General features: G+C 38.7%; 1 protein-coding gene across 2 annotated transcripts in view; it reads left to right on the top strand.

Annotated features, from left to right (window-relative positions):
- The window catches only part of RGS7 (regulator of G protein signaling 7), a 509,116-nt gene that overhangs the window by 464,891 nt on the left and 16,719 nt on the right, over positions 1-27,506 (top strand). Inside the window, exons 9-16 of one of the 2 annotated variants that reach the window (XM_077761798.1) lie at positions 4,403-4,477; positions 12,071-12,169; positions 13,352-13,413; positions 14,734-14,844; positions 16,080-16,205; positions 21,586-21,772; positions 24,764-24,853; positions 26,938-27,018. In XM_077761798.1, the coding sequence (XP_077617924.1) occupies positions 4,403-4,477; positions 12,071-12,169; positions 13,352-13,413; positions 14,734-14,844; positions 16,080-16,205; positions 21,586-21,772; positions 24,764-24,853; positions 26,938-27,012 (825 nt within the window). In that variant the 3' untranslated portion in view covers positions 27,013-27,018. The remainder of the gene's footprint in view (positions 1-4,402; positions 4,478-12,070; positions 12,170-13,351; positions 13,414-14,733; positions 14,845-16,079; positions 16,206-21,585; positions 21,773-24,763; positions 24,854-26,937; positions 27,019-27,506) is intronic. The other variant, XM_077761799.1, reaches the window with a different exon arrangement.

Below are 27,506 nucleotides of genomic sequence, written 5' to 3'. Positions count from 1 at the left end.
GTTTAGCATTTCACATTAAGGTTTATGATCCATCTTGAGTTAATTTTTTGTGAAAGGCACAGTGAGTTTTTTAATGTATTTTTTATTTATGTTTATTTACACTTGAGAGGCAGAGAGAGACAGAGTGCAAGCAGGGGAGGGACAGAGAGACAGGGAGACAGAATCTGAAGCAGGCTCCAGGCTCAGAGATTGAGGTGGTTTTTTTAAGGTTTTTAATGTTTTTTAATTTTTGAGAGAGAGAGACAGCATGAGCAGGGGAGGGAGGGACAGAGAGAGAGAGAGGGAGACACAGAATCTGAAGCAGGTTCCAGGCTCTGAGCTGTCAGCACAGAGCCCAATGCAAGGCTTGAACTCACAAACCCTGAGATCATGACCTGAGCTGAAGTTGGACGCCCAACTGACTGAACCACCCAGATGTCCCACAAGACTGAGTTTTTAAAAATATAAACTTATCAAGTCACTTCCCTTATGACTGCCCCTTATGTTTAGACTTAAGTCAAAGTCCTTACCATGGGCTACAATTTCTACCTGACCTGAGCACTTTCCAGAGCTCCAAGCCATCATGGCACATTTCCCTCCCCTCTGCTGCAGGAGACTTCCTTCTGTCTGTTGACTCTCAGAATTTGTTCACAGGCTACACTGAATCAGGATTACATCTTCCAGAATCTGTGTCCAGCAAATAAGATTGAGTAGTGATCAGATGAGTAAATATTATAAAGGAGGGTGAATGAAAGGAATTCCAGAGTAGTTAGTTACCTTAAACAACTTCCTTTGTGTGTAGCATTTAGGAAACCCTGTTGACTCAAGAATAGAAATAAAAGCTTCAACTGAATGCTTAAAAAAATATCCTGAGATTGATCACCCTAAAATCTGTAATCACTTTGTATGAGGATAATGAGGGAATCACTTTCATTGAGGTACAATACATTGCAAATTGAACTTTGGAAACGTGTTATAAAAAGGCAAATATTTTTCACTAACTGCAGTTGAACCAATAATTATTTAAAATATTTCAACATTCAAAACCTTGGTTTTCCCAGAATCATGGCTTTTTTTCATTTTGTTTTGTTTTTTAGTTTCCAGGAATATGGATATTATCAGTTCTGTTTGCCACCTCATCCTTAAATCTCCATTCATATGTCATTTAGGACATTATTTTCGTCGATTTCACTTCAGCTGCTGAGACTGAATTAAAGAGAGTGGTTCTCCATTACTATCTTTTTGTGCTGCTCTTCACTGAAGAGTCCTTCAGTTTCCCAAGTCATCCTGCGCACAGTGTGCCTACCGCTACAATAATGGCATTTTGCCATGACAGGAACTGAATGGTATTAAAATTTTATCAATAAAGAAACCAAAATTTCATCTGTTTTGCAATTCATTATGACACTTGCATGAACACGATGGCAGTAATATTTCTCAATAATATGATCATTTGCTCCTTGAGGAACGGATTCCAAGGAATTCAATTGTACTTTGTAATAAAAAATGCTACAGTAATGTCACAACAGGGCTTGATTCTTTTGCAAATAAATTCACCTTGAGTCACTAGAAATAATTTATGATTCTTTTCTAGGTCAGTGTAAATATTGTGTCACTATTCCTTATATTGAACAATACTATGAACTTAATATTATATATGGCCAGTGGTGCATATCTGAACATTTTTATTGAGTGCTTACTTGGTAATGGTAACATTATTTGTATCTTATTGAGAAGCTATGTTTAGTAGTGCGGAGAACCAAGTTAGGCATAACATTTCATGTGGATGTGGTGCCAGCTAGTGGTACATGTTATATACGCCTTAAAAAATGACTCCCTTTTTAAAGGAACCAAACACGAGCACCTGGGCGGCTCCGTCATTTGAGCATCTGATACCTGATTTTGGCTCAGGTCATGATTCCAAAGTCATGGGATTGAGCCCCACATCGGGCGTCATTTTGGGATTCTCTCTGTCTCTCCCTCTGGCCCTCTCCCCCACTCGCACTCTCTGTCTCTCTCTAAAATTGAAAAAAAAGTTAAAATAACCGAAGACAATATGATCTTATTGGGATCAAATTTGCTCAAACACTCTGTGTGTGTGTATATACATATATATATATGTATATACACACACATATATACATATATGTACATATACATATATACACACACATATACATATATATACACACACATATATACACATATATATGTACACACACACATATAATATAGATATCAAATAGATATCTATATCGAGATATAGATATATCTATATATAGAGATATCTATATCATATAGATATCTAGATATATCTATACAGATATGGATATATAGATATATCATCCATTGGTGAGAGCCAAGAGGATGTACGTAACAATAGACATATGAAATGTTCTGTTGCATAATGCCTTGGGCAAACTTCTCTCCAGTCCTGTGCTCCCACATTGTGATGATTCACATATTTGTTGTGCTTACTATATTAGAAAATCATTCCTTTGTCCTTATATGCCACCATTTATCACAGGATCTGGCAATTCGATGTAGAAATAAATATTTCTTATATACATAATCAATTATCTCTTTCTCCGGGTCATGGAAGGGCTTGCCTTCCCTTTCCTCTATATCATATTCGTACTATTCCCACCCTTCACATACAGAAGAAGATCTCTATGATCTGTCTAGCCATGCGTGGCTCTTGATGAATCACTTAGAGCATAAAGCATTCAATGCCTTGCCTTCCTAATGGACTGAGCCTCGTAGGTGGAAGGCTGCAAGGAAATGGAAATCAAATAGGAAATAAAAACACTTTAATATTTTCAAAACATTATCCTTGTTACATCTAGATCAGTGGTTGTGAATTCTGGCTGCATGTCAGATTCACTGAGGCCTCTTGAAAAATATTCCTGCCACTGCTAGCCACAGAGAAATTAAATCAGAATATCAGATATTGGTCCGTATGCTGAGGTAGCTAAGGTGAGTTACTCTGTGTCAGTTAGTAACTACATCCACCCAGGGGTGGTTTTTCCTCCTTTCTCTCAAGCAGACTGTGGCGCTAAGCCATCTCTTTCTATATGTGTACGCAAACCAAATTTGTGACCTATTTATTTTTAGTGCAGTGTGTGTGTATGCACGTGCATGTGCGCATTTGTGTGTCTGTGGTATGTTTATTTCACATGCAACCTAGGTAGAAAACAAATCAAGAAAAGGCTTTCCTTACTTACTTTTTTTATGCCTTACACTATTATGGTGGAGTTGTATCCCAATGGCTGTGCTATCAGGAGAGGGGTCTTTAAGGAAAATGCTGCGTACATGTCCCCATTAAACGGAAAGTGAACCCCCTTGCATGCCAGTGAGCCTGGAGAACAGCTGATTTCTGGAATCACACCAGTGCTGCCTTTTTTCTCCACCCCCCCTCCTGCAACATCCCAGCTGCGCAAAAGTCTTTTTCCACATTCATAGTTTCTCTAGAATCACTTTCAAGTACATCTCATGTTTTAATGATCTTGCATTCTAGTACCAGAGATCCCTATATCTGGTACCAAACCTTGAAAGTTAGGGAAACACAATCCACAAAAATGCTTCCTTCCAATCACTTCTAAATACTAAGTGGTATCAAAAGACCTGTCCAGATATAAGGTCCCCTGTGTACTTGAATCTCCTTTCTCCTCTTTGTCCTGATTCATCATCTTCCTCCCACCACCTCTGCCTTCCCTCTCCCTCCTCCCCTTCCTTTTCTCCCCCTCCTTTCTCCTCAGCCCCATTCTCTTTCTCTTTCCTTACTCTCTCCCTCAACCCCTCTTCTCTTCCAAGTACAAAAGAGGGTTTCCAGTTCTCTGTTTCTGTGCAACAGAACGATTAGTCCAGCAAAACAATGCTGCTGAGATCGTCGGAGAGCCAGTACCAGCTGCCCACACTGCCATTCTGTGCATGGAAAACAAATATTCCTAGTCCCCTGATTTCATGAAGCAGTGTAAAAAAAAAATCATGTGGGATTTGAGCTGGGTCAACTGATTGTAGTTTTCCAACTTGGGAAGCAAGCGGTCATTTGCTAACAGTGTCACCTCACACAGAAGAGGACTCGGAGCCGGGCTGCCAGCTGCTTGGTCTCTGGACAGCCTTGCTCTGAGTCGCTGGATTCGCCACTACTAATGTCAACACCCACTTTCAAAGGCAGAGCCCATGCCTTTCTTGTCCCTGTTTCTCTGGAATTGAGTCAAGAATGGTATCTGAAGTCCTCTATGTGCAAGGAGTGAGAGTGTAATGTACTTTTTACTGGCTGTGCTGAAGAGTGGCTGTGGCCATTTAGAAGGAGCGTCCAGGGACCTGGGTCATCACAGCTTTTGTTCAGGTTGTCAAAATGCATGGATCAAAAACCTCACCCCCAAAGATTTCTTTGTCTCTCTGTTTTTTCTATTTCTAGCCTGGATGTGTAAATACCACTGAAGTGGACATAAAGAAGTCATCCAGAATGAGAAACCCACATAAAACACGGAAGGTAAAAATCCACCTTTGCTGTGTTGATCTCGGTAATAGGTTGCACTGTTTGGAGCGTGCCAGTCATTACAAAACAAAACAAAACAAAACAACTTTCTCCCACTTCCTGGAATATCTTCTAGCATCTTCCCTGCTCTTCCTTCTTCCTTGGCTAGAAGACAATCTGGGAGCTCAGGCCCTGGTCTTCTATCAGCCCATCTCCCCTGAACATCGTGGTTCTCCAACGTATGCAGGGCCCAGGCAGGGCTTGCAAGTGGCTGTGATGGGGGACAGAGATGCTGAGGACACTTCCTTTCTCCATCGGAAACAAGGGTCATCAAAGAGAGAGTCTTCTCTTTCAGAACCCGGGGGATGAGAAACACAGACGCAGATTATGTTCGAAAAGGTGATATCGATGAGAGAGGGGCATTTTTAGAGAAAATTCTGAGGGAAACGGGACATGATAAAGATGTAGGACCACAGAGTTGGCGTGAGGGCCCCCTTTTAACACCAGAAGTTTGTGACACAACCATAAGGTAGTGGTTGTATGTTCGTTCGTTGGGTATCTGTTACATGAGAGAATACATAACAAACTACCCAAAAAACCTATCTGGAATTCAGTGACGTTGTAAATAATTTCTTGAAAATACATAACATAACATAACAATCGTAGCTACATATTTTTTTAAAGTAGCACATACACATTGAAGGCGTTTTTATTCATTCCATGAAGAACACTTGATGCATATCAGAATTTCTGGCCTGAGGACGCAGCCCACGATGGGCACCACTGAATTAAAGTCCCAGACCTTCCCTTTTATGGCTGTTTCCTTATGTAGCATTAGGGTTTTCCAGGCTGTCCCTGCAGTAGGCATGAAGCAGTTTTTCTTTGTAGTCTTATTTCTTGTCGTCTCTTAGAAATGCGTTCAGAGGCCCCACTAGGATCCCAGTACTTTTTTTCTTTTAAGGCAGTTTACCTTGATGTCAGGATAAAGAAGCCAAGAGAAAGTGCCACAAAACCCGCTCAGAGGCAGTGCTCCAAAGCTGTTGGCCCAGGAGCCCTCCGAGAGAAAGAGGCAAAGCCAGACCAAAGCGGGCTCGCTGGCCCCGCTCTCCTGGGACTGGTCTCATGCAGTTCCTCCCACCCTGTGCGCATGGTGCAACCTGGGTGCATGGAGACCGGCTTTGTGCTGCAGAATAGCATTCAGAGCTGCGATCAGCTCTCCAAAAGCACATTTAGCCACCTATCACTGCTTCTGAATCTGGAAGAATTACTTTTCAGAATACCTTACTTTGTGTCAAGTTTTCCCAAAAGACACCGACTGAGATATGCGGTGACTCAGAAGAGAAGGCATAGGGACGGGCAGATAGGGCTTAAAGGTAAGGCAGCCATCTTAGCACTGCCCGGGATTGCTGTCTTAGCTGTGTCTCACATGGCGTCGTGCTTGGAATGCTTGAAAAGCATCAATTGGCAACGCTGTGCTTCACTTAACGGTGGGAAACGCCAGGCCTGGCAAGGTGAAACGCTGTAAGAGATGGAATTACTGAGCCCTGTCTGTCTTGGCTGGGGTCTAGTTTCCTGTGTATCAATAATGGTAGAACCATAGGGCCCCATGCAGAGCTCCCTAATTTCTCTGAAATTGCCAGAGAAAAGAGAAAGTTTTCACCCTTGTTTTCAACAATTGGAGAATACTGATTTTTTGGTCACCTTTTGATGTATGTAGCTTCTCATATCCAGACATGCAGAATTTGCTAGAATCTTCACATGTATAATTTTACACAGACGGTTACAGGACTCTAAGCCACATACTGGTTTGTTTTTGAAGAATTAGGACCACTGCTGCTTTAGCTCGTATTTAGTTAGTAACTGGCATGACCCATTCAATCAGTAGATTTAACAGGTCTCTACTTTATGGTGGGCATGCACTGGTTTTTAGACATCGGATCGTAAATGGGACACACCTGACCTTGGTCCCATGGCTCGTTATCCAATGGAGCAGGCAGACAAATATCTATACATATATAACCACGTAATTGTGTTAGTCTGCTTGAGCTACCATAACAAAATGCTGCAAACTGGGTGGCTTACGTAATGGGAATTATTTACTCAAAGTTCTGGAGACTAGAAGTCCCAGATCAAGTTGGATTTTGGTGGGAGCTCTCTTCCTGGCTTCTAGAGAGCTGCCTTCTTACTCTGTCCTCACATGGCAGAGAGAGCGATGGAGTCTGTCCATCTTATAAGGGCACCAGCTCCATGGGCTTAGGGCCCTACCCTGTGACCTCCCTTAAGTTTGATTACCTCCTTATAGACTCCATCTCCACACAGAGTGACATTGGAGGTTAGGGCACCAACATGAATTACAAAGGGACACAGGCCCGTCCATAACATAGTATCAACAGAATTGAAATGATTTGGGATTCTCAGTTGCCACACCATTTTATTTAAAAACAAAAACAAACAGGAAAAAAACACGGCAAGCAACAAACGGCCCACCGTTCTCTGAAGTGTTCACAGTTATGTCCTCGGGGAGCAGACAAGTCTGTGGGATTGCAAGCCCTACACATAAATGGCAGAGGCCGCCTGCCACTTCTGGAAACTGCCTTTGCCCGCCTCAGCTAATCGGGCTGTGTCCTTTGCTCATTCTCTGAGCTGTGTGGCCACCCTCTGTCTTAAACCTCTGCCGGTAAGAAAGTGGAAGCCCTGAACTGTACGTCATCTTTGCAAGCAGAGAGAGCCGCTGTTCATTTCTTTGGCATTCGGCTGCAATGATATAAGTCTCATGATTATATAAGAAGAATAAGGGACCCAGTAAATCCCAAAAGCAGTAATCCATCATATGTACCTAAAACAACATGGAGTTTGGAATGTTATATTTAATTGTTGGATTTCAAATATGTATATCAAATATGTGAAGAGAAGGCTTAGATGTATATCTGATTTGAGATATGTGTAAGTATTTAGGCAGGTTTTAAATCTGTCTTTACTGAAACACAAAGAAGTGGGAGGAACTGTGTTTCTGTAAGTCTCTATGAATGATAAGATAGCATCGCCAGGAAGAAATCAGCCTAGTCTAGGCAAGTTTTAAGGGGCACTGTGTGCCTGGCTTTCTTCAACCTGCTTCTAAAATTTTAATTATAATAGGTCAGACTGTGAATTAATCAGGGTTCCCCCAAAGGGGGCAGGAGAGAGAGACAGAGAAAGATTTATTTTAAGAAATTGACGCACCCAGTTGTAGAGGCTTGGCAAGCCCCAAATCGGATGAGGTAGGCCAGTGGCTAGCGTCCCGGGGAAGAATTGCCATCTGCTGGCAACTCTTGTTTGGAGGAGGTCTATCTTTTTTTCTTTTCAGGCCTTCAGCTGATTGGATGAGGCCCGCCCACATTATGGACAGCAATAGGCTTTGTTCAAAGTCTGTTGATTTAAATTTTAATCTCACTCAAAATATATCTTCAAAGAAGCAACTAGAATAACGTTTGAATAAATATCCCAGCCAACTTGACACAAAAATTAACCATCACAGGGTGGATTATTTCCATGACAATAGCAAGTGGGGGCCTAGAATAACACAAAATCTGAGGGAAATCAAAACAACACTTGTGCATACATGACTGAACCCACACTTTGGATCGCTTCCTATAACTCCAGAACCCATATTTCAAAACAACAGTAAGCTGTTTCTTGTCTCATCGCTTTTCTTTTTTCTATCACCTTCATTTAAGCATTGAGGCACTTCATATTTTAGTTAATAGCTAATGTGCACATTCCGGAAGAACGGTTAGCAAATTCACAATTAAATGTCTAGCTTTTCTGCTTTTAATGCAGTGGCTATAGCTGTTTATACATAAAAAGCCTGACACTTCCTTATGTCTGTATGCACAATGTGGCATTTTAATCTTAATAGAAAAAACTACTCATGCCTTAGAGTGACACAAAAGGGTTTTAAGTAAGAAATACAATAAACTTGCAGGCAATAGATACTCTGCTCAAAATGGCTAAAAGCAGGGAATATTCTAAAGCCTAGGGAATCGGCAGGGGCAGATTTAGCCCTGGGGGTGATGGACCCAGGGACTCATCAAGTTTCTCTCTAACCCTGCCCTCCTTTCTCTGCCCTCTCTCTGCCAGGGCTTCCTCCACATGACAGCAGATGATTCCCTAGTTGACCTGAGAAATCCAGAAGAAAGAGAAATATCCCCTCCTTCTAACCAGTTAGAAAAATCCCAGAGATTTCACTCAGCAGAGACAAGCATAGAAGCTTTCTGCACTCTTAAGTTACTGTTGTAAAAGAAAGTTCCTGGGGCTTCTGGGTGGCTCAGTCGGTTAAGCCTCCGACTTCAGCTCATGTCATGATCTCATGGTTTGTGGGTTCGAGCCCCGCATCAGGCTCTGTCTAACGGCTCAGAGCCTGGAACCTGCTTCAGATCCTGTGTCTCCCTCTCTCTCTGACCCTCCCCTGCTCACACACTCTCTCTCTGTCTCAGAAATAAATAAAAATAAATAAATAAAAGTTTCTGTTTTAAACAGAGAATTTTCTTAGACCTCTTTCTTCTAAGACATGAGGGGAAATCACATATGAACAGATTTATATAGAAAGTCAGATCTGTTTCATTTTATGAATAACCTACCCAGTGTTCATTTGGATGGTACCCTATATGAAAAGAAAGCTAGTCCAGGAAACTGTGTTTGAATAAATGGACGTGTTCATCAAGTCAAAGCATCTTGATTGGTAACTAGCTTTGCTAACAACTCAGAATGGATCCCAGTTAGTTAATTTTCGTTTCCCCCAGCTGCAAATATTAAGACATTCAGACAGCTTCATGTCCCTTTCTCCCCATTACTACTTGTTGCTACCTCTACTTCACCCACCCTAGGCCAATATTTTAATGTATTAACTTTTTCTAAAACATATTCAAAGCCTTTTACATTTCAGAGGATCCCCATAACGTGTCTGCCAAATTCAGATCAATTTCCTTACCTCCTTTGTTCATAAAATAAGCCTTCTACATAAAACTTCATTATTCATGGCCATTTTTGCTGTAGCCAAGAATCAAAGTTAAAAGCTATCACTGGTCCCCAGGAAACGAAAGGCACTCTGACTGATGAAAGACAGGACTCCTGATGTTTACTTGCATGAAAGACAAAGAATATAAAGTCCACAGTAAGCTCAGAGCTGGTGGCGAGGCTGCTAGAAGACAGCTTTAAATTTCACCTTCCAGTGATGTCGTTCTTACACGGACCTTCATGAACCTATGTATTGTGCAGACATACTAAAGTAATCATACAAATATAGAGATAGAAGATAATATGTACATCCTTTTACTTCCGTGACACTATAAAATGTAGCATTTTTTTCCAGCAGTGTGTTAAATTATGTTTAATCTTAACCCAAAAACTTGCTGTTAAAACAGTCAACTATCTTCTCATAAGCACTTTTACACGCACTATAGATTCTTATTAAGTACTTTAATTAAAGTAAGGTAAACAAGAATGAAATGTTTAAACCTTAGGGTCTTTTTTTTAATTTATAAAAATTAATGTAACACACCTGAAAAATAATAGACATTTTGGACAATGTTTCCATTTATTTTCTACAATTATTGAATAATTGCTGGTGTTTTACTTACCCAATTTTAAAAAATCAACCTCAACTGTCACTTCAGAGTTCAAAGCTCAAATATGAGTATTAGTAGTTCACACAGGCCTTTTCTGTTTCTTCGGTGAAAATTAAGTCTCCTTGTACTCAGGCCCTATGCTCTTCTTATTGTTTTCCTTCACAGTACTTACCACAGTTTTAATCCTATGTTTATTTGTGTGATTATTTGTGTAACATGTTTCCCCTCCACTAGTCTGTAAGTTCCAATGGAAGAGGAAGCATATCTATCTTTGTTTATTTCTACATCCCTCCAGCTCAAGATTACCTCCAGCATACATGAGGTGTTTGATAAATGTTGACTGAATGAATGGAAGAACAGAGAAAAATTAAGCCAGTCAGTTCATTCCTGTTAATATTTAATTCACAACCTATGTGAAGACAACCCATACTCATTTTGGGTTGAAACGGATGCCCAGTGATAGAAATTAAGTTCCAAGAGGTGAGGCTAAGTCAAGAGAGGGCAGATTGAAAGATTTACCAAAGGCAGTCCGAACTGGATCATTCAGGTAGGTTAAATCCAAGTGAATATCTATTGAAGAAAGGCTAAGAGCAAGGTAAGGAGGAGTTAGAAGGGAAAAACCAAGTCCAAAGGTCCATGTATAGAGCCAACAGGTTAACATTAAGAACAGATAGAGTCTGAGTGAAAACAGGAACAAAACACAATAGAATTTAGAGATACTAGTATGGTTGGTGATGGGCCTGAAAATTGGCTCTGTTAAACATCTGGATCTACCCTCTTCTGATTTCAAGAGTTTCTTCCAAACCTATCTGGTAACTCAGTTTTGTGGGGTTTGCACATTTTTATTTTGTCCTTATCTTTCATACTCTTGTCCAAAGAAAAAGGGCTCAGTATCTTCTAATAAATCCTTTATTTTAAAATCATAATTCTTTGGGGCACGTGGGTGGCTCAGTTGGTTATGCGTCCAACTTCGGCTTAGGTCATTATCTCATGGTTTGTGGGTTCGAGCCCCGTGTTGGGCTCTGTGCTGACAGCTCAGAGCCTGGAGCCTGCTCCCAATTCTGTGTCTCCCTCTCTCTCTCTGCCCCTCTCCCACTCACATTCTGTATCTCTCTCTTTCAAAATTAAATAAACATTAACATTAAAATAAAATAAAAACATAATTCTTTGATATGAAAGAAAAAGTTATTTGGCTTCTCTCTTGAGTTGATATGTGAAATGCTTTATCCTCAGTTGAAGAATTTTTGTATGTCTGTACGACTCCAGGCATTTATTTGTATGTACTAAGCAGTGAGTCTTTCTCAAAAAAGAGTATTCCTAAGCAGTAGGTTTGACCTTTTGACAAAATACTAAAGAAGCACCGGGGCATCAAGGATTCCAAAGAGAGGTGAAAACTTTGCAGTCTCTGATGATTGCAAAAGGCACCAACGGCACCGAATGGCAAGGCCAGTGTGGTGAGATAAATAACCCAATGCTGAGAGAGGAAACTTGGAGCACTCTGGGGTGTCTTTGATCACACTAACAGAGACCAAATCGACAATGGAATTGTTAACATGGTCTCTCTCCTCAATATTCCATTGGGTAAAACTCAGATTCTTTTTATTTTCTTTTGGTTTATAAACTTTTTATTCTATTCTATATCCACCCTTATTTTGTTTTGAAATCAATATTTGTTAAATGCTGTATAGTGTTATTCCCCAACTTAGTACTCTCAGTCCACCGCCACATTTTATTATCAGACTTACCATATTCTCTCTATATAATCAATTATTCTGTCACAGTCAATAATCTAACCACATATTTTTTCAAAGGGCTGTGCTTCTATTTTATATTCATAAGATATTTATGATAGCAGTGTCTTTGAATTTTAATGAGAAGCTTAATCAAATATGTAACAAAGCTTGGAGTTACTTTACTGAATATATAACACAAAATTACCTTTTGGAAAGCCTGGGACTATAAATGATATTTTGTCCTAACATATTTCTTTTTTACTTTAATATAGTCTGTCTATGGTTTACAAAATGACATTAGAAGTCACAGTCCTACCCACACACCCACACCAGAAACTAAACCTGCAACAGAAGATGAATTGCAACAACAGGTGGGTCTACCTAGAAAATAATCTGTGAAGGGCTTACAGAGTTGTAGTTATGAAGACTACATGGTGAATCTTAATGACAAGGGTCATAAAAGCTTATTTGAAGGATTTACTGTTTCACAGAGAAGATTTGCAGTTAAAAGTTAGTGAAATCACTTAATTTTAAGACAGGTAGTCTCTTGAAAACATATCAATATATAGAAAGGGTTTTCAGATCTCTTCACACTTTACTTCCCCCAAACCCACTTCCTCTAACCAATTTTTTAAAATGATGTGCACTGATGGTTAGACGTCTCCATTTCAAGAGTTATTTTGTACTCCGGAGCTCTTCTTGAAGAATGAGAAGAATAGAAGCTGGTGAGGTTGAGTCACGTGTTTTCATATCCAATCATGTGATGTGATCTTCACAGAGAGCTTTTTCTTGTTTCTCCAGCACTGCTCTCCATAAGCCTCTGAAGTTTTCCCTCATTAACACTGGTGTATGCTCATGGCCTAGGTCACTTCTTGTTTCACAAATTGATCCATAGTTTGGGCTCCAAGTAATACTCCAGAGTCAAACGCCAGTGTCTCTTATATCAGATAATAGTGAAATCTCTTGATTCGGTTCAAAAGAATGTTTTTATTCTTTTCCCTAATATTTTATTGTGATGTGGGTTAGCAATAGTGTAATGATACGTTTTCTAGTATATTTTAAATCACCATGAACGGAAAGTAATTTAGAGAGTTTTGAAGTTCTCCACGTGTGGTTATGTCCACATGAGTGTCGTGAAATGTTGGTAAACTTATTCCACAAACACCTATCTGATGCTTTCTTGGGCTAGTATTAGGAAGTAAGGTTTACTTTCAAATTATAGTACAAATGACAAATATGTTTGTTTTCTGAACTTAATATTGCAGGTGATTCTGATTTGGTTATTCACTCTGAATAAATGTTTAAAATCTCTATAAATGCTTTTAAAATAAAGTTACAGTTTGTTAAAGTATGCAGAATGTGCAAATTCATTACTGTTCTATAGGGATATTGGCTATGTTTACATTCAAACACTAATTTTCAGAGCCATCTCATTTGATATGTTACTGACTTGTAACATATTCTTATTTAGAATTGCCCAGTCTATCAGAATTTAGAGTTGAAAATTATGAGAATGCCACTACTTACATAACTACTTCTTTAACTCTTTTCAGATTAAATATTGGCAAATACAGTTAGATAGACATCGGTTAAAAATGTCAAAAGTTGCTGATAGGTAAGTATTTCGAGATGTCCATATAAATAAAAGAATTTCATGCAACAGTTAACTGTGTTGAAAATAGAATCCTGTAAGAAATTTTATTTTACCTTTTGTACATAGAAAACTTTCCAAGATGGGGCACCTGGGTGGCTCAGTGGGTTAAGTGTCCAACTTCAGCTCAGGTCATGATCTCACAGTTTGTGGATTTGATCATCATGTTGGGCTCTGTGCTGACAGCTCAGAACCTAGAGCCTGCTTCGGATTCTGTTTCTCCTTCTCTCTCTCTGCCCCTCCCCTGTTTGTGTCCTATCTCTCCCTGTCTCTTAAAAACAATAAATGAGAGAGAGAGAGAGAGAGAGAGAGAGAGAGAGAGAGAGAGAAAGAAAGAAAGAAAGAAAGAAAGAAAGAAAGAAAGAAAGAAAGAAAGAAAGAAAGAAAGAGAAGAAAAGAAAAGGAAAGGAAAGAAAAAAGAAAAGAAAAGAAAAAAAACTTCCAGGGAACACGTTTATTCTAGTTTAAATGACAGAATGATCATTACTGTCCTTAGGCCCTAGAGACCCAGTCCTGCACAACCAGAATCAGATATAGATACAGAAGACATTTCTGAGGAGTTGAATTTTTCACTCCTGCGGAGAGAAGTGAACCTTTCAATTTATCAAGTTACTTTTTGGCAACTTAGAGCCTCTCTGTAAATTCATCTTAACATTCACACTTTTCAGTTATTGCATGACTTCAGAATTTGAATTAAACACAGATTTTCGATATTTTCCTTTTCTTCATTTAAATCTGTTATTAATGGCACACACACTCTTCGCTTTGGAGCATTGCCAAATCCTATCTCCCCTCAACTTCTTTCCTCTCCTTTCCTCTCTTTTTCTTTTTTTTAAAATACAGATTTTTAAAAAAATGTTAGTGATTCCCACTTTACCTAACTCCTATAAATACTTTCAATAAAAATTTCCTTTTAACCCGTTCTCCAAGTTTGCAAAAAGTTCAGCTGTGGGTGGACCAGTTGGCCAAGGATTGGAACTGACCCTTAGCACTGTTCTTCACACGCTGACGCCTTCCATTTTGCTTCATTTTAACGGAGGATGTTGTCTCACTTGGCTTGAGCATGGGCACACATGGACTCCTTAGCTACATTTGTCTTCCAAGATGCACAATAAATTGATGCATAAAAGTTACTGACATGTAAAAACTTCCCTTGGATTTTACTCTGTAAGCAAGCAATTCCTTGCCCAGACCTTTTTATATTGTATCCTTTATTTGGGACCGGGTAAAACCTCAGCCAAAAAACTAAGGAAGATGAAAATGGTTTTTTTTTTTTCTTTCTAGCCTGTTAAGTTACACAGAACAATATTTAGAATATGACCCATTCCTTGTGCCACCTGACCCTTCTAACCCGTGGCTGTCTGACGATACTACTTTCTGGGAACTTGAAGCAAGGTATGTGATGTGTTCTCTTCTCTCCAGTTATTTCACTAATTTCGAGTAAAATAGGAAGAATTATATAGCTGATAATTGTAAGGCCTGTTTTACTCTGTGTCTCTATTAGCCCGTGATATAAAGTTCTTGTTCAAGGTAATGGTTTTTAAACCTTAGATACTTGCATTTGTGTCCAGATGTGCATTGCCCGAGGACAGGCACAAAATTAGAGGTACAAGAGTTTCAGGATGGACTATTCAGAGTTGGGCTCTTCAGTTCTTGAAATTTGGTTCCTGGTTTTTAGCTTCTTTGAAAATCCACATAGCCACACAGTCCCCTGTATTCAAGCAAAATGAATGTTAAATCCATACTTATTTAAGCACATTACAGGTATGGCTTTATAAATTCAATTTTAAAACAAAATAAACTTGTCATAAACACTCCAAGAGAATGTGACAAGAGACTGGCCTCTTAAGAAAACCAAAGCACGATTTAAGACTCGCTGGTTTCCTTCATGACCTCTGTAAGGGAAGGCGTATATCCTCCATCTTGACAGAGTCATGAATAGGACAGTGCCTATCACTATGCAGAGTGTGGATTTCCTCCTCTGTATCACTCCTCTAGACTCTGTTTAATGACTTTCTTTTGCCTCCAGCCAGTGTTCTTAAGTGCTTGACAAGTGCAAACTTTCCATCCGTAAGTTCTAGATTTTATAGATGAGTAATTGGGGCCCCAGAATGTTGTGATTCAGCCAGGATTAGGTCACACATTTCATTAACAAGATTCATAACTAGAATGTAGGCATTTTGGGTCCCAGTGCATTTTGCCCCAGTACAACATACCACCACGAGGCTGCACACTAGAAATTGTGATTTGGGGTGAGAACATCTAGAATATGGCCCCCTATTACCTTTCATACATTGGCCAGTTATAACCCTCTTTGTGACTTGATGTCCTCATTTTTAAATTCAGAATTAGAATAGTACCTGGCTCAAAAGTTGCAGAAAGCAATCTAAAAGAATCCATCTACAGCACTTAGTACCTCATGCTTAATAAAGATTAGACTCTGTTGTTCATGCCTAATGTATACTTCACTGTGATTTCATGCACATCCATCAAGCACAGGTTTTTTTTCCTGAAAGATATGTTAAAGATGGGAACTTCAAGGTATATATGATTTTGAGGGGAGATGTAGTAGCAGAAGATAGAACTGGTAATGAAAGGAGTATATTTGTCCTCATTTTTATCTCCTATAGCAAAGAACCAAGTCAGCAGAGGGTAAAACGATGGGGCTTTGGCATGGATGAAGCATTGAAAGACCCAGTTGGGAGAGAACAGTTCCTTAAATTCCTAGAGTCAGAATTCAGCTCAGAAAATTTAAGGTAAGACACATTGTTTGTATCTTATTCTACGTCAGAGAGACTTGCTGTGATATGTGTGGTTGTTGTGCACTAAATAGATCAGTTACCCTCCTACCAACATGATGATGATATGAACCCACGGAATTTCTGCCTCTCAATGGAGGAAGAAAAGATAACAAAGGCAAAGCCTGTCCAGCATTATTAGTTCCTTATAATGGTTTGTTTTTACGTTATCTCTTCATCTATTAAGTATATAAATGCGATGCTTTTGAAATGGACTCCATAAAGAAGTATATCTGAACTACTGTTTAGCAAAGTAAAGAATGGGTGATAGTATTTATGCAGTTAAATTATCATTATTTATCAGTATTGGTCTTCTTAAAGTAAGGTCTGGGGGCCTATTAAAAATAGCTTGAAATAACACTATGCGGCAGCTCATGCTCTTGTTACATTTAAATATAGCTTCAGGACAGTTGAGGGCCGTGCCACACTGAGCTGTTAGTAGGCGAGGGGTGTGCATTCCACCCATCTGTTGTAAGCATCATCCTTACATATTTTTGAAATTTTCCTAACTTAAGAGGCACCTGGAAATTAAAGTTTTAAATGTGAGACACTGCAATAGATTTTAATGGCTCTGTTTAAGACTGCTGAAGTGAGTGATAACTTTCCACTACAGAAAAATCTTTTTCCATGAGCTCTTTCATTCATTATTCTTTGGAAACATGATACCCTAATTTACTTTCCCATGACTTAATGCAGTCCTGTGGAATCCATTTATGGAAAAGTCTCAGCATTCATTTATTTTCATTGGAACACTGCAGCCCCAGGCATTGTCACATTCTTTACAGATGATTTAACAGATACCAATACCAAACCATTCAGAAGCGTGTAGAACTTTGACAGATGTCCTGTGGTTTAAGCAAGATGACCACAGATGGAACCTGGAATAATTTTATTATATATGCGTGCCTGTCATGAACCATTGGGATGCAGCCTCCTATTCCTTCAAGTGTGTGGGAACCCATCTTGACAAGGCTTTTAGAAGATCTACATTGCTAAATATTTTTTTGTATCAAGGTCATCTCATCAATTATTGAGTATAAGAATGCATAAAGCATATAGCAGAGATAAAGGATATTTTTAGCCTCTTAGCAGATGGGAAGATGGAATTTCCTCTAATTCTGTAAGTTTTTAAATAAATGCCGACATCATAGGTATCACGATGAAAAAATAAGCAAGAAATGGGGCACCTGGGTGGCTTAGCAGGTTAAGTTTCGAACTCTTGGTTTCAGCTCAGGTCATGATCTACGGTTTGTGAGATCAAGCCCTGCATTGGGCTTCGTGCTCATAGTGCGGAGCCTGCTTGAGATTCTCTCTCCCTCTCTCTCTGCTCTCCTCCCCACTCATGCCCCTCTTCTCTCTATCAAAATAAATAAAAATAAACTTAAGAAATAAACAAGTAATGAGCCTCACCAGTATCACTAACCAAATAAAAATGGTTCCTGATCTCATTTAAACTACAGCCTAGTAGTGGATACAGAGAAAAAATGCAGATCAGAACACAAAATCATGGTTATTTAGCTCTGAGAAGTGCAGAGGGATAACTAACCTAGAGTTGGAGGTCAGCAAAGGCACCCAGGGGAAATGGCTTTAGGCTGTGACTTGGATGTCAGGAGATAACCAGCCAAAATGTAAGAGAAAGGAAGCTCTGGGCAAAGGAAATAGTGCCAAGTATGTTTGTTTCATGAATGAATTGAATCACTGCTGATTCCTCAGTTCAAGCCTTAACCGTTTCTCATCTCAATAATTCAATGCTATGCTAGTTTTCTTTCATTTTTTTAATGTTTACTTATTTTTGAGAGAGAGAGAGGGGCAGAGTGTGAGTGGGGGAGGAGCAGAGAGAGGGGGAGACACAGAATCTGAAGCAGGATCCGAGGCTCTAGGCTGTCAGCACAGAGCCCGGTGAGGGACTCCAGCTCACCAACTGCGAGATCATGACCTTAGCCGAAGTTTGACGCTCAACCAACTGAGCCACCCAGGCGCCCTGCCATGCAAGTCTCCCAACTAAGTCATTTCATTTAAGAAATATGACATAGTTTGTATATATTATAATTATATCCATACTGCTATGAGTATGCCATGCTATATTCTGTGTTCAGTCTTTCTGATTATCACACATCTAATCATCACAACAAAAATGAAATGTAAACATTCTTGTACCATTTTTGGATAAGCAAAATGTGTCTGAGGGAGGCGAAGCATCTTGTCCAAGTCAGGTGGGCTGGTAATTGGCATTCTAGGCTTTCTAAAAAACCAGTAGAGGCTACACTCCACTGCTCCCCAAATCTGAGCCCCACTGCTTCTGCTTAGGTACCCAGTGTCACACACTGAAGGAGGAAGAACAGTCCAGTTGGCCAGGAGGGCTAATTGAGCTTAAAAAATTTTCAGTTCATCTTATCAAGCCGCTGCCTGTAAGCACCTGTTCTTTACAGAAGCGTGACAATCCTATGTTCTTCAGGTATTGATGGGGAAAGAAAAGTCAAGGAATACTGTGTAGTGATGACTACTTATTCCTCAGATATAACCTCTACTGTCCATTGGTGTGTTTTGCTCATTCCCTTTTCAGGTAAAGCACACGGCACAGGGGAAGTACTAAGGAAATGTAGTAATATGAGTTTTGTTGTTGAGTGTCTAAAAATATGTCAGGCACTCAAAAGTGCCTTTTATATAATTTATCTTATCTAACGGAAACCTAGTGAGATAGATACTATCATCCCATTTTACTGAACTCAAGGCTCAAAGATATTGATACACTTACTTCCTCATATTCCAGCTACCATATATTAAGGGGAGTGGGATTTTACCAGTGCCCTTTCCACTCTACTAGGTTATTACAGTATCTGCAGTAAGGCTGAGAATAAGAAAGGCGATGATGTGGGGCGTCTGGGTGGCTCATTCGGTTAAGCGTCCAACTTCGGCTCAGGTCATGATTTCACAGTTCATGAGTTCGAGCCCCGCGTCATGCTCTGTGCTGACAGCTTGGAGCCTGGAGCCTCCTTCAGATTCTGTCTCCCTCTCTCTCTCTTCCCCTTTACCGCTCACACTGGGAGGCAAACCACGAGAGACTCTTGAATGCTGAGAACAAACTGAGGACTGATGGGGGTTGGGGAAGGGGAAGGGGGTGATGGGCATGGAGGAGGGCATTTGTGGGGATGAGCGCTGGGTGTTATATGGAAACCAACTTGACAATAAACTGTTTTAAAAAAACAAAACAAAAATAAATAAAAAAATAAAGAAAGGCAATGATGCTCTTAGAGACATTTATGGGCACATCAACTGCTGCAAATTATCCAGGGACAAACACTCATAGTGGGCAATCTTAAATAAGTGACTTAATCTTCGTATCCTCAGTTTCCTTTTTCTCAAAAATGGGCGATATAGTAGCATGTACTCTAGAGTTGTATAGATTGCATTAGTTAATATGGCTAAACCACTTAGAATAGTGCCTGCACTTACATATTACTGTAGATATTCTCATTAATCTTTCTGTGTTTTCAAACTTATTAAGATGTCACTGCATCTGTATCAGCTTTCCCTTTACCAGCCCAGTGCTTGCCCAGCAGGCTTTTTCCTGCTCTGCACTCCCACACTATGCAGTTTGCTCTGTCCCCTGAGAGCCACTCCCAGGGCCCTAACGTTAGGCAGCCATTTTCTCTAGTGCTTCTTTGAGGACAGAAAAATTCTTTTGATTAAGGTGTCGAAAGCACGCTGGAATGCACTTGAATGAGTGCTCATTACAACATGTATGCCCCCTCAGACGGCACTTGGCATTCCTATTAGATTTGCACAGTGTCCAAATCTCTTATTTTTGGAGGAAATGGTCTTGAGCCTTCCCTTCTGAAGACAATAACAGTAGTTTCATGTGTAAGGATTGTCCAAATTGGACTATCTACCGTTATTTATATCTAAAGGAAAACGATCTCTAGAAACTGGAAAGTCCCTAGATGGAGTCGTATTTGATTTTCTAACTCTAGCTCAACTGCTTATTTCTGACCTTTCATTAGAGCCCAAGTTAAAATTTGATAATTACGAAGGTTCTGTCTGTCGAATTGTACCTCTCTTGAGACTCTGTACCTGTAATGACCTTTGCCTTTGTGTCATTTGCCCATTTCATGACTACATCTGCCATTAGGGTGATAATGGTCCATATTGAGGATAATAGACCTAGTATGTTCCTTTTTCAAGTTTTTTTTTTTCATTTTAAAAACTTACACTGATATATATATATCCATTTTTTAAAGTTTATTGACTTATTTTGAAAGAGGCAGAGACAGGCATGGGAGGAGTAGAGAGAGGGAAAGAGAGAATCCCAAGCAGGCTCCACACTGTCAGCACAGAGCTCAACATGGGGCTTGAACTCATGAAACCACGAGATCATGACCTGAGCAGAAGCCAAGAGTCAGATGCTTAACCGACTGAGTCACCCAGGCACCCCATATTCATCTTTTCAACATTATTTCTAGTTCTCACCAAAATGATATAACATAGAGCCAAATTTAAAGAAATGGAACCCATTAATACAATGTGGTCCTTTATTATTAGACTTTGTTATTTGTTCTTACAGCCAAAATGCATTCTGATGTTTTTTCCTTACAGCATATATATTCTATATAGAAGCATATAAAATATATTTATATACTTAGAAGAAAGTCAGTATTTGTTTTGTTTTGTTTTTCAGAGCTTCTGAATTGCTATGATGCCTCTGCAAATTTAAACCTTTCAAACAAGGGCATGTGAAAGCTTGTTGTTTTTGTTATTCCATAATTCTGTGAATTAAACAGCTTCAAATTAGTTACTTGCCCTGATTTCTCCAGCGAGGGCCTTTTCTGATCTTGTGTCTAGGCCTCTTTGAATTCTAGTAAAGCTTCGCTGTGATTCCCCTGCCAGGTAGAGCAGAAAATCTTCTCCAATACTACTCTCATTGTCCACATGGACAACAGATCCAAATAATACAGTACAGTGCACTGCTTCCTCCCCCAAGCAGATGCACTATGTTACTCACCCTAATTCTCTTCAATCGTGTCTTCCTTTGTAACAAATGATTCTTTAGTGCTACTATTTTGCTTTAGTAAAAAAGTTGTAAAGAATCGGGGCTCTGGGAGATCTCCTTTCAACAGCAAACACTTAAAAGGGATTGTTTTCAATATTTCCCTTTGAAAACATTTATACCTTTGAATACAACTAATGGGAAAAAAAATCAGTAAAGGCCATATATTGGAAGCCCTCAGAAAAAAGGAGCTCATTGCTATGCATTAATGTGAATTGTATGATCAGTCAATATTACAAGAATTTGCAGATTATGAGGCATCACAGTAAATGCTTGGTGTCACATTTTCCATAGATTCTGGCTAGCAGTGGAAGACCTGAAGAAAAGGCCTATTAGAGAAGTCCCTTCTCGAGTTCAAGAAATATGGCAAGAATTTCTGGCTCCTGGAGCCCCGAGCGCCATTAACTTGGATTCTAAGAGCTATGATAAAACCACACAGAATGTGAAGGAGCCTGGACGATACACATTTGAAGATGCTCAGGTTGGTGTACGGGTGGGCCTGACAGTATGTCACAAATGTGCGTCTGGGAAATTGACGCTTGAGATATTTCTGCTTTATTTTCACTGTAATTGGCAGCTAGACTTAGTATTTTCAATGTAGGTAACTGTACGTAAAACAATTCCAATTGATTTAGAAAAAAAGAGGGACACATTAAAATGGACAGTCTTTAAAGCCTGGGAATGGTTTGTAAATTTGAATGCTTTTCTGTGAAAATTTCTTAAAGGGGAATATTTGAAATATTTGAACACTCTTACTTCATTTTCTACCCTGTCACCCAATATGTGAGAAAACACTTACCGAATGATGGCCCCAGCTCAGTAACACATAGTTGAAATCTCTGAGGTATCTTCCAAGGTGGAGATTCTAAGATGCTGACATTCCTAAATTATTCAGCATTGTGAATACTCATAAGTAAGCTAAAGTAATTTAAAAGTATGTCACACTCAAGCCAATTTTGTCTCTGATGATACAGTAAAATAATAGAATTAGGCATATGTGAATTTTCCAAGTTAACTTTTTAATCTGTGGAAAGGAAAAATAAAGGAAATTTATATTAAGATATTAATTTCCTAAGACAAATATTTAGATTTTTTTCCCTCAAACTGGACATAATTGCCTCCTTAGACACAGTCTGAATTTCTCCTTTCATAAAAAAAAAAAAAATTGTACTCAAGAAGAAAAATAAGCTTTTGGGTATTCCTTTCTTAATAAGATGTGCTGTAATTGGCTTTTAAATTGGAACATGCATACTTCTTAATTTCTTAAACCTCTTCTAGAGAAGAATATTAGTTCTAGAAAGTATCTTGTTCTTCAAATAACGATATTGCTAAAATAAAATCTAGAAGATGGAGAGTAAGATACATACACGCCCTTCCTTATTTTCACTCTCAGTGGAAAGTATATTTCTCTTTGGTCTAAAGAAACAAGCCATTGTATAGAAAACTAACACCGGCTGAGATAGCTAACCAGATGCCCATTCTTTGCCACGGGCTTCTATGTAGAGATAATTATAGACACATGCAAGAGAGCACAGTGAAAATTATAGTCCTCTTGCTTACTTCTCTGTGAATTTATCTTTCTTTCAGTGGAAGATAAAATTTCAAGTATTTTTCTAGAGCCAACGATGTGTAAAACATTTGAAATGATCTCCCCAAAGTCATAAAAAGAACATTTCTTTGTTATGTGGCATTAAAAATATTTTTGCTTAATAGGTCTTCAATAAAATGAAAAGGCATAATTTTCTATAGAAAACAATACCACCTGACCCTTGGCATCTTTTTCAGTTAAGCTCAGATATTTAACTCCAAATGTTGATGGGTTTTTTTTAAATCCCATCTTCAAAAATACAGTAATAGAAATTCCTGCCATTATTGAGAAAGGACACAGTGTAATGGTTAAGAAAGCAGGTTCTGGAGCCAAATTGCCTGGGTTCTAGTCAGAGCTCTGTGACCTTCATATCTAAAATGGGTGTAATAATGGCTCCCATCCTTACTGAGGTTTTGTGAGGATTAAATTAACTACTATAGGCAGTCACTAGAAGTGTGCCTGCATATATGCAAGTTTATCTGAGCACTTACTATACATATACCCCTAGTTTGCTAAATATATATCGTACCTTTAAACCTCACAGCCACCCTATTGTACAGAGTAGAAACTAAGACTCAGAGATAAATTGACCCATATTTACATGTTTGTAAGTGGCAGGTCTTGAGCAAGATAAGATCTGAAACCTTCAATGTTTGACTCCAAAACAAGACAGCTCTCCAGTTTTCCAGTGACAAATTCTGATAGGGCCTCGAATGTACCATACTCTTGGAGGTGAACTTTGGGCTAGAAACTGAGTGAAAAATCACTCCAAATTCTTTCTGGTGTGTTTGAGACCAGAGAAGTGGAGTCATTTCCTGAAATATGTTTTTTCTGCAAAAAAAGAAAGATCAGGACATCCACATACACTCTTTTTTCACCTAACATGTGATTTTTCACTAGACTAGAAGGAGGAAGGAGCATTTGTGCTGCAATTCGTCAGAGCAGACTCTCCCTAGATAACGCCAACAACTGAATCGGATCAATACATTTTTGACCTTGACTTCTTTGTCTATCAATATTCATGATCACAATAGGACATTTTGTGCAGACTAATTATAGGATTCACTTCTTAAATATTTACCTAATCTGCCACTGCAGGAGTTGTTTTTTTTTTTTTTTTTAGGCATACAAATTGGGAGATTTAGCAATTAAATATCACACAATATTTTTTGGATTTGCGCTCTGGCTCAAAGTAGATGTAGGTGACATTTTTAAATATAATTTGCACCAAAGAGATGACTCATCTGGCCAGTCTGCATCTTCCAAGTATATTGTAGATGCCAAGGTATCTAGGATGATTACTCAGACTTGACTTCACATTATTTGCTTTTGGCCTGGAGTAATTTTAAGAGATAGTAGATTGAGTTATATTCTCAAATAACCTATATAAATCAACAGCTTGATCTGAAATAACTTCATGACATTCCATTAACTGAATTCCATATTTTTCAAGCACTGGTTGTGATTTGCCTCCTCTGTAGCTGTCAGTCCAGTTTGTTTATTTGTTTTTTAAAATAATTTATTGTCAAATTGGTTTCCATACAATGCCCAGTGCTCATCCCAGCAAGTGCCCTCCTCAGTACCCATCACCCACTTTCCCCTTCCCCCCACTCCCCATGAACCCTCAGTTTGTTCTCAGTATCTAAGAGTCTCTTATGGTTTTCCCCCCTCACTCTCTGTAACTTTGAAATATGGATCCATGAATAAAATGGTAAGTTTGAAGATTCACATGTTCTGTAAACACAAAGCATTCTCATCAACATTATCATTATTAACTTTAGCTGCTTCCAGATTTGTTTTCAACTATCCCCTGTATTCTTAACACAGTATTTGGTTTTCCCTGAGAAATGATAAAGAAGCACTTCAACCATTATTTCTTTTTAGGAGCACATTTACAAATTGATGAAAAGTGATTCATACCCACGTTTTATAAGATCCAGTGCCTATCAAGAGCTTCTACAGGCAAAGAAAAAGGTACTGGTTCTTTGTGACCTTTTTCAATCTGGTTCTCAGTTATAATTATATGGAGTAGTTCCCTCTGCTGAGGCCAGGGTGTTGGACAAATGGTAAGTGAACACCTTCCCCTAACCTTTGCATTTTATAAGGGCCATTGAAGATGTTTTAGTTTTTGTTTGTTGATTGCTTATTTTCTTTTTTGTTTTGTTTATTTCTGCAGATGTTCATGCTTTACAACGCTTTTTAGAAGCTGTTTTCATGTTTCATGTTAGTCTTTTGTATGTCTAGTTTATATAAAATATAAATAATAAAATATAACAAATTAAAATTGATGAATATGAAGGAATAACATCATTAGGTCAAAAACTTGAAGAGGATTTTCTTTCCCCAGGAAGCTTGGGTGTATGTTTTTGGCCACATACCCCATAGCTAAATATAGACGTATTTTTTTCAATGATACTTGCCAAAATGTAGTTATGTTTGCTTCAGAATATTTTAATTTGGCATTCATCCTGGACTACTTAGTATCTTGATGATGAATTTTACACACCTAACAAGTTAGCCAAACACATTTTGGAAGAGCTGCAATAGACCTCATTATTCAATTAATGTTTAAAATCAATATAATCAGTAAGGCAGGGTATGGAAAATCTGAATATAAAAATTCAACATCATTCATTATTTTTCAATGTCAAAATAATCCATAGCGTCCTGAAATTTTTGAGATGAAATTCTAATTTTGTGTAATTATGACTGTAATTTAGGCTAATAGGATTTTTAGAGAAGTCCACTGGCCTTTGCCACTGGCCGTAGATACTCTGCACTTGCTTTGTTCAGTACAGAAGCCACTAGCCACATGGGGTTGTTTAAATTTAAATTTAAATTAATTAAGAGTACATAAAATTCTAGCCAGATGTCACATACTCAGTGGCCTCAGCTAAAAGCTTCCGAAATATTAGACACCATAGAATGAAATTTGCATCCAAATTCTATTGGACAGCAATGCTCTACAGTATTGATGTAATAAACAGAAATCTAGTCCTAAAAGAAAAGTATGAAGAAGTTCTTAAGATAGTCCACTAGATATTCATATATAGGCTTTGCAGATGTCAGCTTAAAACCTTCGTGTAGCTACTTCATTTTAGTGTCATTTGATTTTGCTTGAAATCATACCACTTTGTTTGCACAGGAAGAGTTTTGGTGTTAAAAATAAAAGTCCTAATAAAAACAGAGCCTATGTCCTGTGTGTAGCATCCTTCCTTGGCAGCCCTCCTACGTTCCTGGTCCCTGTGACTTAGAACATGGATTTGGTGTTGCCTCATTTCATCATCCTGTCTCTTTATGCTCTCTTTTCCTTGCTTTCTTTTTCTTTATGTTCCCTAATTCCCTTTGCTACCCCCCCCCCCCACTCATGTAAGTCGGAACACTCAATGGATCGCAGAACATCTTTTGAGAAATTTGCACAGAATGTGGTAAGTTTTCTTCTTTTGAGGAATTGCAAATCATTAAGTCTAATTGGGAAATTTTTCCCAATTTTTAGCCCCATCGCTCACCCTGCATCCGTTGATGTAACAAAAGTATTGTCTTTATCTGGACTCAGAACTTCTGCTTCTTGCTTATCTTTCTGCCCCAGCTGTTTCTAGAGTAAAGATGTCATCCATGAAAATCCATTCGTATCAAACTAAGGTTTGGAAAGAAGTATATATGATGACATATAAAATGAAGATTTCTGACGTATTTTTCTTTTACTTTCTTCCTTATTGGATCCCTTTCTTTCTTAAAGATAGTGCATGCATTTCTACATGCTCTTTCTCTTAGCCCTTCGTAGGGCTTTTTGTAAAGTTAAAGAACAACGAGGGTTCCAGGCTTTCTACTTGATGGAGAGAAAATGACCTAAGGAGCAGTTTAAAGCCAAAGACTTGGTATGAATGGTGGTTGGTGACAAGATATACCCACCAAAGACCCACCAGCATGTCTCTCTTATGCTTTATTTTTGAGAACGGTTTTGAAAACTATTGCATANTGTATTGTGCCAGTGCCTTTGGAACTTTCTGACGTTGTGTAAGCTCAAACTAAAGCCTTCAACACATTTATTTTTATAGGGCAGAAACATCCCTATTTTCCCATGCCATAAAAACTGTACACCAACACTGAGGGCCAGCACTAACCTGTTATGAAAAGAGGTAGAAAAATCTTGGTTTATACTCAAGTTTGTCTGCATTGTCTGTTGAAGTTGTGTGGTTAGCTCCATGCTGCCGTGTGTGTGTGTATGTTGTGGCTTTTGCTGTGATGGCCAGTTAAGTGGAGTTATGTGTGTTGAAATGTAAGCAAATTGGATTCAACAAATATGCTGTTTTTGTTTTTAGTCTCCTTCAAAGATCTTTGTGGTGGGGAATGTTAATCAGTTCTATTTATGAATTGCCGGTTGTGACTCGGCACAGAGTATTTGAAAGACTTTGAAAAGCAGTATAGACTTTGAACATTCAATGTGATTGCACAAATTAAAGGGCTGGAAAATGAAGGACTCTAGGAATTAATCACTCTATAAACCTCAAAAATTTTTGGCTGATTCTGTTGGAATCTCTGACCTTTAAAATAAAATTTTCCTAAACATGCCTCATAAGTCACCATGGAAAGATAAAGACAATATTTACAAAAAAAAAAAAAAAAA

The sequence above is a fragment of the Crocuta crocuta genome, unplaced genomic scaffold, assembly GCF_008692635.1.
Source record: "Crocuta crocuta isolate KB4526 unplaced genomic scaffold, BGI_CrCroc_1.0 scaffold243, whole genome shotgun sequence".
NCBI classification, from domain to species: Eukaryota; Metazoa; Chordata; class Mammalia; order Carnivora; family Hyaenidae; genus Crocuta; species Crocuta crocuta.
This window is presented reverse-complemented; position numbering and strand designations above follow the sequence as displayed.